Source organism: Sphaerodactylus townsendi, linkage group LG11 (genome assembly GCF_021028975.2).
Source record: "Sphaerodactylus townsendi isolate TG3544 linkage group LG11, MPM_Stown_v2.3, whole genome shotgun sequence".
NCBI lineage: Eukaryota > Metazoa > Chordata > Lepidosauria > Squamata > Sphaerodactylidae > Sphaerodactylus > Sphaerodactylus townsendi.
Window position 1 is genome coordinate 686,452 of NC_059435.1, and position 17,191 is coordinate 703,642.

The window sequence follows — 17,191 nt, forward strand, 5'->3', positions numbered from 1 at the left end:
ATTATCTGGTTGCTCACCTGTATATTTTTCTAGTAAGGTATAACATGTCTCTGGCCCTTTCCACTCGGGCCAATAAACCCATGTTGATGGGGAAATTTGCACAGATCCTGCTCCTAACACGGGTCCGCTCCGCATTCCCCCCCCAACCCAGATTTTCAAGAATCACATTATCTGCAATTCTTTAGTTGTAATGCAGATTGCAGGTGCTCGGGAGCAAAGCTTCCTGGTTTTTAAAGGTCCTCCCTGCGCAGCTACGCAGGATGGGAGGTGAGTGTTTTTCTAAAAGCCACACCTCCATGCAAATGCACAATGGCAGCCTGCATTGCTTCCGCGGGCTCTGTTTGCTGCCTGCACGGAGGCATGCGAATGGGCCAGCACGAGAGCGGGCTACTTTATCCCGCCTGCGGAAGGGGCCATGTCATACCCTATCATACCACGTTTATTTGAGGGGGAGACAAGTTGCAAATCTAGTGTGTCTAGACCTAATGATTTGGTCTTGCCATGAATCTCCAGAGAGAAGTGAAAGATGCAGCATATGGGGGAAGATCTGCCTGCCTCATTTCCTTTTAACTGTGTACCTGTCTTTGCTTTGCTATGCTCCTTGCTCATGTTGCTGCGAGCTTTGGGAAACAGGAACTCTCACAGACTTCAAATAACTCTTATCGGAAATGTATTGGGGGGTGGAGAAAGGCTGCGAAGAACTGAGAGGCTGGGAAGAGCTATTGCTTGCTGATGTGGGAAGGAGGAGTAATTGATGTGTTTTTACAGGGGATGTTTCGTGCCTAAACTTCAGATTTGACAAAGTTTTTTCCAGAGGTGTCACTTGTTTGATATTGTAATCAATAAATGGAATTTGTTATTAACAGAGTCAGTTTCATTGAGAGATCAAGAGAACACGACAAGTATTCTGAAATAGCCTGCTGAAAAAGAGAAAAATAATGTGGTTTTTGAATTCATAAACATTAGAAAAAAAAATTTCTGTAGTTTTTACTACAATACAACTGTGTAGCTATTTATATTAAGGCTTCCTCTCATTTCTGAATGTATAATGAATCATGTGAGCTTAAGGACAGCTATGGTCATGTTTCTTACAAGACAGTTGTTAATATTTAATAAACACCAACCAGGATTCCCTGAAACTTTCTTTCTAGAATTAGTTAATTTTCTGGGATGGGGGGTTGGGATTTAAATGGGACTATTTACCGTCAGTTGGATAAAGTTTCTCGCTCTAAAAAGAAATCCAATCTCATTGCTTTCAAAAGGGAATTGATTTACTGCCCTTAACAGATATGTGGCATTGTTACAATCCACAGGAAAGAAAATGTCCATTCTTCACATCCCCACAAGATACATTCAAGGACTGACTTTTTCACTATATTCTCCAAAATTGTTATATCAATTAGTTATCAGGGTCTCTCAGATTACGGTTATATCACCATTTTGATTCAAATTCTCCCTCCATTGTTAAAATTCTCCCTCCATTGTTAAACACACACTTGTAGAGACTGAACACTCTCTTCTTGAACAATCAGTAAATCATTAGTGAAGTTGACCACACCCATTCTGGGTGGCCCTGGCTCTTCCCTGCCCCACCTGATCTGCAAAAAGCAGGCGAATGCTCTGTCTGGCGTTTCCTTGCTTGCAAGCAAGGAAATGCCAGAGCAGCCAAGGGCTGGGGCTGCTGTGGGGATCCGGGAGGTGGTGGGGGGAGCGATCCGGTGGGGAGCAGGCACCCCGGCTCTTCCCTGCCCCCACCCGCTTTGGTGTAACCACCCTAGGCTTATTCACGAGTCCTAGGCTTATACACGAGTCAGTACGTTTTCCCAGTTTTTGGTGGTAAAATTAGGCGCCCTGGCTTATACATGGGTCGGCTTATACATGAGTATATACAGTAATTGTGCTATAATAAGAATATGAGCTTTGTGCTTATTGCTACTTCACACTTCAGAAGGCAAGGATTCATCCCCACGTTCACCTAGGCTTCTGGGGAGGGGATCCCTGATAGTGTAGGGAATCCCACTGAGGCAACCCTTATCCTCCTTCCTTTGTGAAACCGCCCTCACTTTCATTCAGCCGCTTTCAAGGGGGGAACTGTCAGCATGGCCTTCATCCCCTGCCTTATGAAATATTGGATTTTCATATTATTTCTCACACTGTGTGCTACAAAATGCCAGTTTCCATGTTTGTATGGGTGGATAGCAGAGTGTCCAAGCTGAAAGCAAGCCTAAGGCCAAACAATCTGTTTGCAGAGATTAGATCTATGAGTTACTCCAGTGATATAGTCTGGACGCCTCGTAACAAGGACATGCATCTTTGATTATCCCACCCTGCCAGAATACTCCATTAACATAATATAATCTGTAGAACTCCTGAACACCACACCTCGCTAAGCTATTTTTTGGAAGCCCCTGATACTGTGCTCTTGAGAAAACATTTCTCCAAACAATTGCCTCTTCCCTGCATTTCCCCCACCTCTCAGATATGATCTCCCTAACAACAAGATCCCTTCCTGATTCACTCAAGCCTCAGCCAAATTTGAATACTTAAGGCAGCGACTTTAGGAAGCACCTCTGCATAAAACATTCAAGGTTTCACTGATATACTCTAGGGCCAATAGGCCCCATTGTCTTGGGAAGTAGAGATAATAGATAGAGCTGTTAATTAGCTCAATCCTGCAAGTCCAGCAAGGAAACCCCAAGCAGTTGCAAAGAAACGAAATCTAAGTTTGAATTCCCCCCTTACCTGCGCAAAGGGGTATAAAAATACTGCACACTAGAGCCTCAGTGCTCATTTCTAACCTGAACCTCCCTTGGTCAAGTTGGTGTGAGACACGATATATCGTCCTTCGCTTGGGTCCCTATGCTGGTATAGAGATCCTTGCCTTCTTCTGGAACTTCTCTGCAGACTTTAGGTAACGTATAAGTCCCCCGCTTCCCCAACTCCCATTCTATCCTCCAACCTATCTTTTCCTCCCTATCTATATACTTAGGAACTGTGTGTATGTGCCTTAACGTCTCACTGTATGATTGCTTGCAAACAAAATTTATATAAACATATTTAAACTACAATTTGGTCTCTTGTGAGTTCTCTGCGGATAAGTTTCAAGCCGTTTCTAGTATAGTTGTCTAAAACGATCCCCTCCCAGTCTACCTCTTGCATTGCCAAGCCGTACTCCCCATTTCTATATAAAAATAAGTTCGTATACTGTTAAGCTGGGTAACAAGAGGTTTAGGGAGCTGGGGATGTTTAGTCTGGAGAAGCGTAGGTTAAGGGGTGACATGATAACCATGTTTAAATATTTGAAGGGATGTCATATTGAAGAGGGAGCAAACTTGTTTTCTGCTGCCTCAGAGACTAGGACACACAGTAATGGATTCAAGGTGAAGGAAAAGAGATTCCACTTAAACATTAGGAAGAATTTCCTGACCGTCAGGGCTGTTTGACAGTGGAATTCACTGCCTCAGAAAGTGATGGGGTCTCCTTCTTTGGAGGTTTTTAAACAAAGGCTGGGTCAGCATATTCGGGAGTGCTTTGAATGTGTATTCCTGCATTGCAGGGGGTTGGACTTGATGGCCCTTGTGGTCTCTTCCAACTCTATGATTCTATCTATATCTATAAACGCGAAATACCACTGACTGACTGACTGACTGACTGACTCATCAAAAGAACTCAAAAACCACTGAAACTACAAAGTTGAAATTTGGTACACCGGTTCGTTATGTACTTCAGGTGCTCGCTAAGAAAGGATTTTCCAAAATATTCACTTCCACTCGACTTATTAGATATTTACTGTTCAACTCTGGCCATGTGCACAAACATTCTAAGGGTGACAGTTCAACACCACGAGTTTCATGTCCTTCAACATGGCACTTTCAATGGTTTTTGAGTTCTTTTGATGAGTCAGTCAGTCATCACAAGTCATAAACTGATGAGTCAGTTTATACAGTTATACAGTGGAACCTCGTTTCATTGCCTTCGGTTTTCATCAGTTTAGGTTTTCATCTTTTTTTCAGTGAAAAATTGGTCACGGTTTTCATCGATTTGCCTCGGTTTTCATCAATTTGCAATAAAGTGTAGGGGTTTGTGGAGAAAAATCACCCAGACAAAGCTGTTGCAGGCCGTGTCTGCAACTTGTTTAATGGCAATGTCTTGCCCCATTTCAGACAAATCTTAAAGAGGCCTCAGAAACAAATCTCTTTGGACAGCTTTCTGGTGCGACATTGGTCCACTGGCTCTGAAGCTGGTCCTAGTGTTATTGTTTTATACTGTTTTCAACATTAAACACTTTATTCACAAAAAATGTGTTTTTGGTATGTTTTTTGGAGTGCCTAGAATGGATTAATTGGATTTACATTGATTCCTATGGAAAAGTTTGCCTCAGTTTTCATCGGTTTCGGTTTTCATTGATTCTTTTCGGACGGATTACCAATGAAAACCGAGGTTCCACTGTAGCTTCGTTTCACAGGACATTTTAATGAAGGGCACTTTGAAGCTCTAATTCCATTTGTCACATCGACAAGTTCTGCTAATGCCCACCAAACAACAAGCATGATTGATCCAATGATGCACCAACTGCATTCTAACACCACCCTCCTCAATGCATATGAACCTGTTCCTTCTGCTGAAACTGCTGAAGGGAGAAGAGGAGTTAAATGCAGAAAGCGATTTACACATTGCATTAGAAAAAGACAACTACAGGAAGCTGCTGGAAAATATGCAAAAACCAACCCGTAAGTCCACAGACAGGCTGTGAAGAAATATGTTGCATGTCACCCCAAAGTTCACAAACAGGCTGTAAAGAAGTATGCTGAATGTCACCCCAAAATTCATAGAGAGGCTATGATGAAGCATGCGTAGTGAAGCACGGGTATCCTGCTAGTGATTCTATGATTCTATGACCCAGCAAGGTCTCTATATAACGTAGAGATCAGCTGTCATTCAGTAGTCTAGAGACATATAGGCCCAGACATAGAAATTGGTAACCAATTCATGCTTTTTGAACGTTGTGTGATCCACCTTCAGTGAGAAAGATGGGCTACAAATCTAGTAGATAAACTGACTGAAGTTACCTCAGACAGCTTGGTTACCTCAGACAGAACCTCTTTAGGGAAAGAGGGTACAGGCAGCAGGCAGGCAGAAGATTGGCCAGGCTTGATAAAAACAGTCAAAATCTGTGCTTCTGCCCTGCCTGAACAATGGAGGAGCAGCCTCGGCTCCCTCTCTTCAGGCTTCACTCAGAAATTAACTTCCCGTATTCTAGGGCTGAATTTGACCAAGACTATTGGTGGCCCCAGCCTAGTCCGGTCATCAGGCTTTCTGTAGTATTATTCCTCCATGAACATCCAAAGTTGACTTTTTCTGAATCACAGCCAAGAAAAAAAATCCATCCAAAAATCAGTCTTGTGTACAAATGACAAAGGTAACAACTCTCAAAAGATCCAACATCATTTCTGAATGTGATGAAAAAAATGCTTTCCAAGGATATAAAACCACAGTAAGAACTTTTCTGGATGTTTTCTGGATGTTTTCTGCAGGATTTTAGAGGGAAAAGAATACCACAGCATCCACTACTATTGAGCACAAAATATATGTGTGAATGAGATAAACAAATGTGTCATACAATTACACACTCACACAATATTGTTTATGACCCCCCCTCTGAGTCCTAATGTATACTTTCTGGCAAACATGACTTAGGCTGGATTGAGCGCTTGAGGCTTTGTTCTTGCAAAAGTGTAAACTTACTTTGCACTTCTGCAATTAACTTTTAAAAATGCCTGGATTGAATAACTTTTAAAAGGTTATTTGTATATAGATACTTGTTTTTGAGATGATGCCCTTTTTTGCCCACAAACCACACCTGATTTACAAGTGACCCCTGGTGGGGTTTTCAAGGCAAGAGACATTCAAAGGTGGTTTGCCATTGTCATGATCCTGGCATTTCCTTGGGGGTCTCTTATAGAAGTTTTAACTTGGCTGGTCCTGGTACAAAACACAGCAGCCACAGTGATAGAACAGACTGTGTGAAACAGAATGCATTGGCATTGCCCTTGGGATGGACAGTGTCAGGAGACCTGTTACTATGGGGATTTTGCTATTGCTGCTTTCTGTATGCTGGGGTGGTGGTGGAATGGGTTAATTGCATTTCTAACTGACTTTCAACTGTCTGCTGAATGATGTTATACTGTACCAGGTGCTGCTCAAGGTCAGTGCCTGACCACCACTACTGTTATCTCTTTCACAGTTCCTTTTGGGCGCGCTTTCCCAGGATGGGGGGTGCAAGCTGCTTTAACTGCTGGGTTTTGCGCAGGCAAACCTCAGTTCTGGCATGACCAGAGAAGATCCTCAATACTCAATAAACTACTGTTCTTATACATGAGTTTGTTTCAGTTTTTGGGATTCTGACAGACAGCTACATCTCTGGAGAGCAAAGGTTTGGGGGCACTTTTTCTTGGATGAGCTTTCCCATCAACAAACATATCCACGCGCACTGAAGTTTAATAGATAAAAGCGCTTCCAGGTTTCCCTAATTATAAAGAAACGTGCTTCTAAGACAGTTGGCCAGATCAAAGTGACAGGGGGAGAGAAAAAGAGCGAGAGAACAGAAATATATCGGAGATGCAGCTTTCCCCTCTTACCTTCCGCTGAGAAGGAAACCAATAACCATAGCCAAGAGAATCACTCCCACGGTAACAGACACAGCAATTATTGGAATCTGGCTCTGGTCACTGGAGGCAGCTACTGCTGACAGAAGAAACAAAAAGGGAGTTTAAGATTAAAATTGCCGCCCTTTCTCACAGCTGCCTTCAGCTCAAGTCTGCGAGAAAGAAATGGAGGCTCACTGACTGAAATGTTTTGGTGTTCGATTTCGAATACCTTTAATGGCATATGAATAGTTTAAGATTAACTTAGCAAGATAATAACAGCCTTTACAACTTTATAACTTCTGACAAGTTCAAATAACACCATTTAAAAATTTAGCCACCGCTTCCAACAGCTCGTAGTTGTGGCTGTTTAAAAGATATATAACCTTCTGTTTATCTGTAATGCCTTCACTTCCATGCAGGAAGGGGATTATGTGCTTCTTCCTATCTATCTCATAAAAAGGACAATCCAACAGCATATGAGGTACTGTTTCCACAGAACCCATGCCACAGGGGCATTTCCTTTCTTTATGTGGGATTCCAAGGTGGCGTCCAAGGCTAAAGGAAGAAGGCAGGGCATTACACCTAGCTAAGGTGATTGCTCTACGCCACCGGGCCTCAACCAGGAGATAAAGGTACCGGGCTACAATTAATCTATCCACAAGTATTCCCAGAGAGATCGGGGAAAAATGTTTTGGTTTTTTTTAAAGGAAAGTACGATGTGCAGCTTTTAGGTAAACCATCAAGATTTTGCACAAATGGTGCAAAATGTTGAGAAGTACAAGGAATCATCACTCTCCCCCCCCCACTAAGAAACATTACTATGTAAATATTAAATTCACAGCATGACAATTTCTAAAGAGAACTGGTATAAGATGTTCTACAGATGGTACATAACTCCAGATCACACTAGCAAAATCAATTAAAAATATAATGGCACATGTTGGAAATGTCATGAAAAAATTGATCATTTTTCCATATGTGGTGGAATTGCAAAAAAGCAGAAAAGTTTTGGATAATGATCCACACAGAAATGCAAAGCACATTAAAAAATTAAATTTCCAAAAATTGTGTTGCTAGGCATTTTCCCAGAAAACTTATTAAACCACAGCAATAATTGTTTTTGTATTTATTAACAGCAGCCAGAATCGCTGTTGTGTCTAGCTGGAAAATGGACAGATGCCGAGACCAAGAAAAGTGAGAATATTTTGACACAGCTAAACTGATTATCCTTCTGAACAGAAAGCCGGGACATGAATTTAAAGAGAAATGGGAGTCTTATCTTAAATACTATATGATGTAACATCTTATCCCTACGGATAAGCCCTACGGATAAGCCCTACGGGGATGGGGCGGTATAATAAATTGAAAAATAAATAAAAAAATAAATAAAAAAAATCCAGATATAAATGTCGTAATCAGGATATTATAGTTTAAGTCATAGTTAAAACCAATTTTTTTCTTTAGTATAATATTGCAGATCCATACATCTATTACTTTTTTTCTATTTCAAATTCTTATTTCATTTTTGTAATTCTTTGTGGAAAAAATAGAATAGAAACAGAAAAAGATGTTAGTGTGCACAGTTGAGAAAACTGTCTGCTTCCAAATTGGAATATTGTCCTGAATGAGACTTATCATTCATTTTTAAGCACTGCCCCGGTCCAAACCATGATCTTGTGCATTATTGAACATGGTACTTTGATACAAGAGCATTTATAGTTCTAAGTAAATGTCCCAATATATTTTTACTTTCAAACTTTCAAATGGGTGGGGCAAGGGAAGGAGAGAGCAGGACTAGGTAGTTACTGGGACCCACGAGGACCCAGGCGGAACATTCTACAAGAAAGTTGAGTTCTGTGGTGGAGGGATATGCCACCCTACTAATATCTTTTTCTGAGACAGACTATAGGTAAAATGAAATCCTTTTTCTTTCTCAGATTTTCTTTCCTTAGATGTGCCCCCCCCCCACCCATCCAGGTGACCACAGCCCATTTCTCAATCTAGAAACTAGGGACCTTAGAACGTTCTTTTAAAATATATATTTCATTTTGAGAGACCCCTTAAAATCTACTAGTGCTCAATGAGGGCAATGCTCATGTTGACACCCAGCATTACCTTTTTGAAATCAACTATGAAAGAGGTTTATTTCAGGACTGTGCCTGGCTGTTTCTTTGTTTTCCTCTTCTCCAGCCTTCTCAGTATTACAGTAGCAAAGATACGGAAGAGTTGGAGCCTGAGAAAGTTTAAGGGCTAAAACGCGCTTGCTATTTGACTGAATCAAACCTGTCATAGGGATAAGAAAGGTAATTAACCTTTCACTATTTCTGACACGAATAGCACCCAACCCTACTTATGTTCAAAATGCTTAAAAGTCTATAATGTTTGCCCTGCCTAACTGGGGATCCTCCTAACCCTTCTCCCACTGAAATCCAACAACAACTAAGTCAGTTGGCCAGCTGCAAACTGCATTTCCCCACCCTGGAGATTTCGGGGAGGAGACAGTGGAGGGACTTCAGCAGGGTCTGCCCTTCAAAGCAGCCGTTTTCTCCAGGGGAACTGATCTCTTGGAGATCAACCAAACTTCCAATAGGACCCTGGGAATTATGGAGGTTGGGAACCCTAAAACACCACCGGCTGGCTTAATTGATCAGTGAGAGTCAGAGGCGTAGCTGGGCCAAACTGCGCCTGGGGCGGACTCTGTGTTTTCCGCCCCCGTCCCCCCTCCGAGGTCCCCCGCCACTTACTTTAGTTCAGCATGAAAAAGTTCAGGCTGAAACCAGCCTATTCAGTTCAGGCTGCAAAAAGCACTCTGGTGGGAACTTGGCCTCACAAGGTCTTCTGGGTAGTGTAGTTCCCACCATGGCGCCTTTTGCAACCTGAATTGAACAGGCTGGTTTCTCAGCCTGAACTTTTTCAGGTGGGGGGGGGGGGTTGGGGCGATTTTCCGCCCCCAGGTGTGCACCTGGTGTAACGCACACACCCCCGCCTCCTTGTAGCTTCACCACTGGTGAGAGCTTTTCCCTTTGACCTTTAGTTTGGGCCAGACAGTCTGAAGTTATCTTTTGAACGAAAATGTTCCAGAGGACTCACTTTGCTTCTCCACCCTTATCAGCTCATGAGACACCTGCTGTTGCAGCTCTCTCAGTAGTGTGGAATGGAGGCTGTTTTGACCCTGGGGGGTGGCGGGTGGGAAGGCAGTTTCTTCTTCTTTGGAGTGTGGGACTGGAGGGGTGCCCCCCCCTTGGGAACTGGTTGGCCAGGGTGGGGTGACGTGATGTGGGGGTGACATGGGGTATAATGGTGCTTGCAATAATGGTTATGCTTAGTTGTGGCAAATCAAGTCAGAATACTTATTCCTGATGCTGTTTCATAATAAAGAAATCAACTGAACAATGCAGGGGCACAACACTAAGCAGGCAGAAGTAAAAACCTTTGCCGGGGGAAAGAGGAAGGGGTCCAGGTCCCCCCACCCAAAAAAACACAATAACCTGCCCAGCAGGAGAGTAAGAGAGCAATGTCTGTTCCCTTTACAGCAAAGAGTTGCAAATGCAGAGAGACACAGGGCATTTCCCCACTTACCTTAAGCCCCACGCTACTTGAGGAGAGTAGCGCGGGGTCCCCCAGCACTCCCCACTAACAGGGCTGCTGGAAAGCTCCTAGAGCAGGCCGCCCCGGACAAGCATGTCCCCAGCTGTTCTGGCAGCCATACCTCAGCACGCGGCATCCCAGGTGCTCTTCTTAAGGGCGCCTTTTGATGACCCCGCGCAGAGTGCGGGGTCGTGGGGACGCCCAGGCGCGCGCCTAGGATGCCGCACGCTGAGAGCAGCGCACGGCATAGGGGGGTGGGGGTGGAAAAGAGTGGGGAAAGGCCCACAGGTGTATAAAAAGATCGAATCCGCTTTTACTGTGTGAGAGAAGTACTGAATCAAGATAAGCCACCCCAGAAATGAAAAGTCAGGAAACAGAAATCAAAGTGTAGCCACAAACTTCCCAGCACCATTGAAAATAATGCGTCAGTATGGGCGACTTGAATTCTTTCCAAGTGTCGAAGGTACTTTCATTCAGGCTAGTTATTCTTCCAAAGGTAAATAAAAAGACATCTCTCTAGCCTTTTCCACAAATGCCATTTAAAATATTTTTAGGCAGGAAATAAAGCGTTTCCTCCACAGAGTTCCACATCGTTTTCCCCTCTTTGGTGCCGAAAAAGTTTCCAAGCAGCTTTTCTCCATTTTTTTTTTATCAACAACCCCTTTTAAAACTATTATTTTGTCCGAAGTGTTTCCAAGCTGGTCTCCCTCTCAGTGCAGTAATATTTACAGTGTTTTGTCTATCTTGTTTTCCTCACCTCTGTGTCCAACTTCCCCCTCAACGCCATTTATAAGCAAGAGTAAAAAGATCTATCTGTGATGGGATACCCATCAGATACCTTCAGAACCCCTCAGTGACTCTAGTAAATATAGGTTGATTCCGCACTTGCGTTATCGACCTAAGTTCGAGCTGCGTTCGACTTCAGTGCTCCGCACAACCACTGGGATTGACATGGTTTTGTACCAGCTTCGCCCCATGTAACGGCCAAATTTCCGACTCCAGTTGGGAACTACTACTTTTTCAGGGAACCACGCTCGAACTCAGCTCGAATCCAGTAAAGTGCGGAATCTCTGGTGCCAGGAGTCCCCCATTCAGCCAATGGGATCATGGGGGTTTATGGGGCGAGGCATCTCAATGGAGTACAATGCCAGAGTCATTTTCCATAGCAGCCATTTTCTGCAGGAGAACTGATCTCTGCGATCTGGAGATCAGCTGTTCCAAGGGATCTCCAAGTTCCAGGGGGAAAGAATTCACCACTCCGTATCAAGAAATGGTTTTGGGGGATCAATTGTAATCTCTGGAGATCCAGGCCTCACCTAGAGGGTGGCAACTCCATGTTTGATGCAATGCCCCATTTCAGGAGCAAACCTCTGAAACTGGACAGATTCTGGCTGGGCAGGAAAAAGACAGCAACTCTGTAACATCATTTAGTTCCTGCTCCAGCACATTGGCAAAAGCTGATTCATGATTAACTAACAAATACTTGGAGACATATGTCATTAAAACGGCTTCCCTCTCAACATTGCAGCCAGAGCTTCATCCCAGGCTTTTAAACATAGTTATTAGGGGTATTTTTGTGCATGTGTTTAAGGTCAGAATGGCAACAGACCAATTGTGCTGAAATGCCAGCAGGTTATTTCTAAATACCGTGAAACATGATTACTGAACTTCTCCCAATACGAAGTTTTCCTATTGCATGCAGAAGTCATCCAAGAGATTTATTTGGCAGCATAATAAGGTTTTGTTTCTACTTATAGGACATGATTAATGCTTAATGCAATATGAGATACATTAAATAGATAATTTTATTACATTAATGTTTGCATCACTAAGCTGTTTTCCCTATAATTAACTTGCTCGCTGACTCCATGGCCGTGTCTACCCATATATAATGATTCCTTTAAAATCTGTTTCTTTTTTTAAAAGGTAAGAGGCACTGAAAATTGGAAAACTGACAGCTTTTTGTTAAAAAGGAAAGAAGGTGGATGATGAGAGCTTACGGCAAACAATAATCAAAGACTGATGAATTTAAATTCAGAGGATAAATATGGAGAATGAGTTTCTATTCAACAGGGAAATGAAGGGAATTTTTTCCATTATGAAACATTTCCTGGACAAAATGAAAATATAATAAATATGTCATTCATGCAAATTGAAACTGAAATTGGTTTACACACGTGGATTTAATAGTGGGTTAAACTTGCCCACAAGAAGACCACCCAAAAAAAAGCCCCACGCCTGATTACGGAGGACAGGGCCGTGCTTTTCCTGTTAGCATCTATTGGAATGTTAGCATAGATGGGAAAAAGTGTAGCCTTCAAATACGGGACACATGTCTAGGTTGATATGATCTCTTATGATGATGTTTCTTTATAGGACTGGATAGGTTGCCAGGTCCTCCTGGACACCGAAGGAACTTACTGGTAGCAGAAGGAGGCCTCATCTGGCAAGGTAGTGACATCACTAGTGACGTGGCAATGTCACACAGCAATGCCACTTGAAGCGTGCACTGGAAATGGCATCATCACATTGCCAGTGCAGTGGGATGCTCTGTTTTTTGGCCAAAAATAGAAACCATTTTTACCATAGAATTTTTGAGCAAATATCAGAGTATCAGGAGGCCTGTTAGATCGGGGATTTGCTTATGCTGCTTTCTGTAAGATGCGGGTGGGTGGTGGAATGGGTTAAATGCATTACTGTCTGCCTTTTGACTGTTTCTTGTATGTGATTTCACTTGCCAGGTGCTGGCCAAGGACAGTGGCTGGGCATCTTCACTGTTATCTTTCCTACAGTTACGTTTAGGCGCACTTTCCCAGGATGGGGGGTGCAAGCCGTTTTAATTATTGGATTTTGCGTGGGCAAAGTCAGTTCTGGCTTTGTCCAGAGAAGATCCACAATTCTGAATAGACTGCTGGTCTTACACATGAGTTTGTCTCAGTTTTTGGGATTCTGACACCTGTGTTGCCAGAGATGCCATCATATCACTTCCAGTACATGCTGGAAGTGAGGTCATGGTGTTGTCAGTGACGTGGCTGCCATGCTGGAGTAGGATTCCTCCCATTACCAGTTAGTCTCCTTGTCAGCCAATTGATCTGGGAGAGCGTGGAAGCGCTACTGGACATGAAAAACCAACTGAGGTAAGACTTTTAGTTCTATCCTGGTAATTGTAAAAGGACTACCTAGGAGGGCACTATATCTTACCACTATGGATTCCCCTCATTTCCTCTATAACATACAGCACAACTTATCTTGGAGAAGAGGGATATACCCAGTAGTGGTATCAGGAGGCAGGATGGGTTGTGCTAGACTGGAGGAAAGCAGCCTTTTTTCTAATCTGGAGGAACCGGGTTTGATTCCCCGCTGTGCCGCTTGAGCTGTGGAGGCTTCTCTGGGGGATTCAGATTAGCCTGTGCACTCCCACACTCGCCAGCTGGGTGACCTTGGGCTAGTCACAGCTTCTAGGAGCTCTCTCAGCCCCACCCACCTACCTCACAGGGTGTTTGTTGTGAGGGGGGAAGGGCAAAGAGATTGTAAGCCCCTTTGAGTCTCCTATAGGAAAGAAAGGGGGGATATAAATCCAAACTCTTCTTCTCGTCTTTTTTTTTGTCCATGTTCCAAAAAAGCATCAACATTTATTGTTGATCTGGCAGCAAACCACGGGCGGGGGGGATACTTGAGGGGACTTGGCCAGACACCCTAGGAACAAGTGCTGCCTTGGTCCCTAAAGTACAGAATGAGACCCAAGTCAGGGATTGATGACCCACATTCCAGATGTTAGAGGAGGAAAGAGGAACGACACAGGGTTGCCTGTATAGCCGTGGTGGCGAACCTTTGGCACTCCAGATGTTATGGACTACAATTCCCATCAGCCCCTGCCAGCGTGGCCAATTGACCAATTGGCCACACTGGCAGGGGCTGATGGGAATTGTAGTCCATAACATCTGGAGTGCCAAAGGTTCCCCACCACTGCTGTATAGTTTTGTACTCCCCACCAGCAACAATGCAATATATTTATTTCTAACCACTCATTTTTTAAAAAATGCCCCAAAGATACACTAATAAGTTGAAGAAATGGAAAATATATCTAGAACTCTTAAGCCATGGATTGCTAATTTACACACCTGAAGACAGAAAATAGTGTGTATAAAAATAAACAAAACTAAGTACACTGAATCAGTCGATGCATGAATCTCTACCCTAGTTCTATTGATTCTAACTGCTAGTAGCTCTCCTCCGGTCTAGTAGAGAACAGTCATATGGCTGGCCACTAAAAATCAACAAATAAATACTGGGCACCAGAAGCAGATCACTTGCAACAAGGAACAGATATTTACAGTTTAAATACCTCCTTATATTCTGTTCCTCAACTGGTTGAATGAGAAGAAGCAAAACTGGGAAAGATAAGTTAAAGTGCTGCGCCATGACAGGTCAAGAATGCCTTACAGAACGCCTTACTGCGAGGGAAGCTGGAGAATCCCCTGCAAAGATATTGACCTGCTGACCCCCTTTAGCGCAGCCATTACACAGACATGGGCAGGCAGTAATTAAGATGACTTACACACTGGGCTGGTTTCAAACTCAAATCTTCGGCTGAAGCCACCATATCCTGCTGCAGTGCGTGCTCGAATCTGGAAGACATACGATGAAGCTGGTTTCAAGCCATCGGCAGTAACTGTGGTTTCCTTGGATCTGATGATGGTATAGCTGGTTTCTTGATCCTTTTACAGCACATCCCCACAGATGTAAACATAGAGAAAGGTAAAAAACTTAAATAATTATCACAAACTTGGTGGCAGCTCTTTCACATACTCTGTATGGCTGTGGCAGCTGGGCAACGAAGGAAAGAAGTTGATTCCTTTGGAATGTGGTGCTGGAGGAGAGTTTTATGAATAGGCTGAACTGTCAAAAAGACCAATCAGTTGGGTCTAGATCAACTCAAGTTCAAGTTCAACCTTTATTAGGCATAAATATCACAACAATTGGCAGAACAATGTCACATTTGACCAAAGCATCTTAAAATTCTCTGGATGAGAGCACCTGCAATAAATAATGTGCTGTATTCCCTAAAATCTCAACATCATTACTATTTAGTAATTTTATTATGCAACCTTTAGAACATAAGAATGAGCCTGCTGGATCAGACCAGAGTCCAGTGGCCCACCAGGTGCCTTTGAGAGCTCACATGCAGGATGTGAAAGCAATGGCCTTCTGCTGCTGCTGCTGCTCCCGAGCACCTGGTCTGCTAAGGCATTTGCAATCTCAGATCAAGGTGGATCAAGATTGTGAAAGCTTCTCTGAATGGGTTTCATGAATATCCCAATGTAAAATACTAAATTGAGAGCTGGCGGTTTCTATCATTAACCCTGATGCAGACCCCACAGTTGTTCACATTAAGAACGGGAAGGTTTGTGTATGTAGAGGGAGCAGGCAAATGACAGAGAGAGGGTCATGGAATCCTATTTGGGCAGAATTTGCAACTGACTCTTGGTGGTCCTTTTTTAGACTGGTCTTCAGAAGGAAACCTGATGTACAAAAAATCCAATAAGTATCTTAAGATGACCTCACATTATTGTTTTTATTTATTCCCAGTTGTGTTCTAGGGTCTGTGATGACTGTGGATACTGGGGAAAATACAATCTCACAACTATACACTTCTGTGTATATAGATTCCAGGAAAACAACACTTGCATGTGCAATAAAAACATAACAAACATAAGAGGTTTGGACAGGAGAAATAAAGCATTTCCTGCCTGCTTGCATTTGCTCAGGAGGCAGGAGTTGTCTTCAATCTGGGTTGCGGGGGGAAAGATCACTAGTTTAGCAATATTTGAAAAACCCGGGTTGACAGAAATATAATGGGCTGAACTCATTTTGGGGAAGAGAGATGTGGAATTCTTCCCGAAAACACTTTTTATAATATCTTAAAGAAGTTATATTTGTGCTGAGTGGAATCCACGTGAGAGAACCGGTGTTGAGGGACAAACCTGAAGGACCATATATATAAACCAATGAGGGGACCATATATACAAACCAATATATACAAGGACCATATATATAAACCAATGAGGGAACCATATATATAAACCAATATATATAAGGACCATATATAAAAACCAATATATATAAGGACCATATATATAAACCAATGAGGGAACCATATATATAAACCAATATATATAAGGACCATATATAAAAACCAATATATATAAGGACCATATATATAAACCAATGAGGGAACCATATATATAAACCAATATATATAAGGACCATATATAAAAACCAATATATATAAGGAACATATATATAAACCAATGAGGGAACCATATATATAAACCAATATATATAAGGACCATATATATAAACCAATATATATAAGGACCATATATATAAACCAATGAGGGGGGAAATTCCTGGATATTAGTTAATTTGTGGTACTAGGTTTTGCTTAATTTTCCTCCAGAGAGAGTGTTTTTGTTTAGTTTTGAGGTTTCTGAGGTGGATTTCGCACAGGCCCCTACAGCGGCATCCCACTGGCATATATAATGCCGGTGGAGCCCCGGGGTCATTCGCATGCTGAGGTGCGAGTGGCCCCAGAGCGGCCCCAGAGCACCTCCACATGGAGCACCTCCATTTTCTTTCCCCACACTTACTTTCTCTCCTTAGATCTTCTCATGGGTTCTCACTTTTGCTAAAAGTTTAAAGGGCCATTGTTCCTTACAAAAAATTAATTTTTAGACAATTAACGAATTAATAAATTCTCTCCCCTGCAGGGAGAGAAGGTAAGTGGGGGGGGGGATGTGATTCCCATGGCGCTGGCAGGGAAATGTTGGTAGTTTCCCCCACTTACCTGGGTGAGTGGTTGCTGCGCGCTACTCCCAGTGCGCGTCATTTCTGACGCGCGCCTGGGCTTCCCCACGACCCCATGCTCTGTGCGGGGTCACCAAAAGGCACCGTTT

The 17,191-nt window shown here is 43.0% G+C and overlaps 1 protein-coding gene across 2 annotated transcripts in view; it reads right to left on the reverse strand.

Annotated features, from left to right (window-relative positions):
- The window catches only part of EPHA5 (EPH receptor A5), a 76,153-nt gene extending 61,228 nt beyond the window's left edge, over nt 1-14,925 (reverse strand). For both annotated transcript variants that reach the window (XR_007245721.1, XM_048510401.1), the window contains exons 1-2: nt 14,794-14,925; nt 6,639-6,744 (exon numbers count right to left, since the gene is read on the reverse strand). Coding sequence is in view for 1 of the 2 variants with exons in the window: in XM_048510401.1 (XP_048366358.1) it covers nt 6,639-6,667 (29 nt within the window). In the remaining variant the exon portion in view is untranslated. The remainder of the gene's footprint in view (nt 1-6,638; nt 6,745-14,793) is intronic.
- Nucleotides 14,926-17,191: the final 2,266 nt, after the last annotated feature.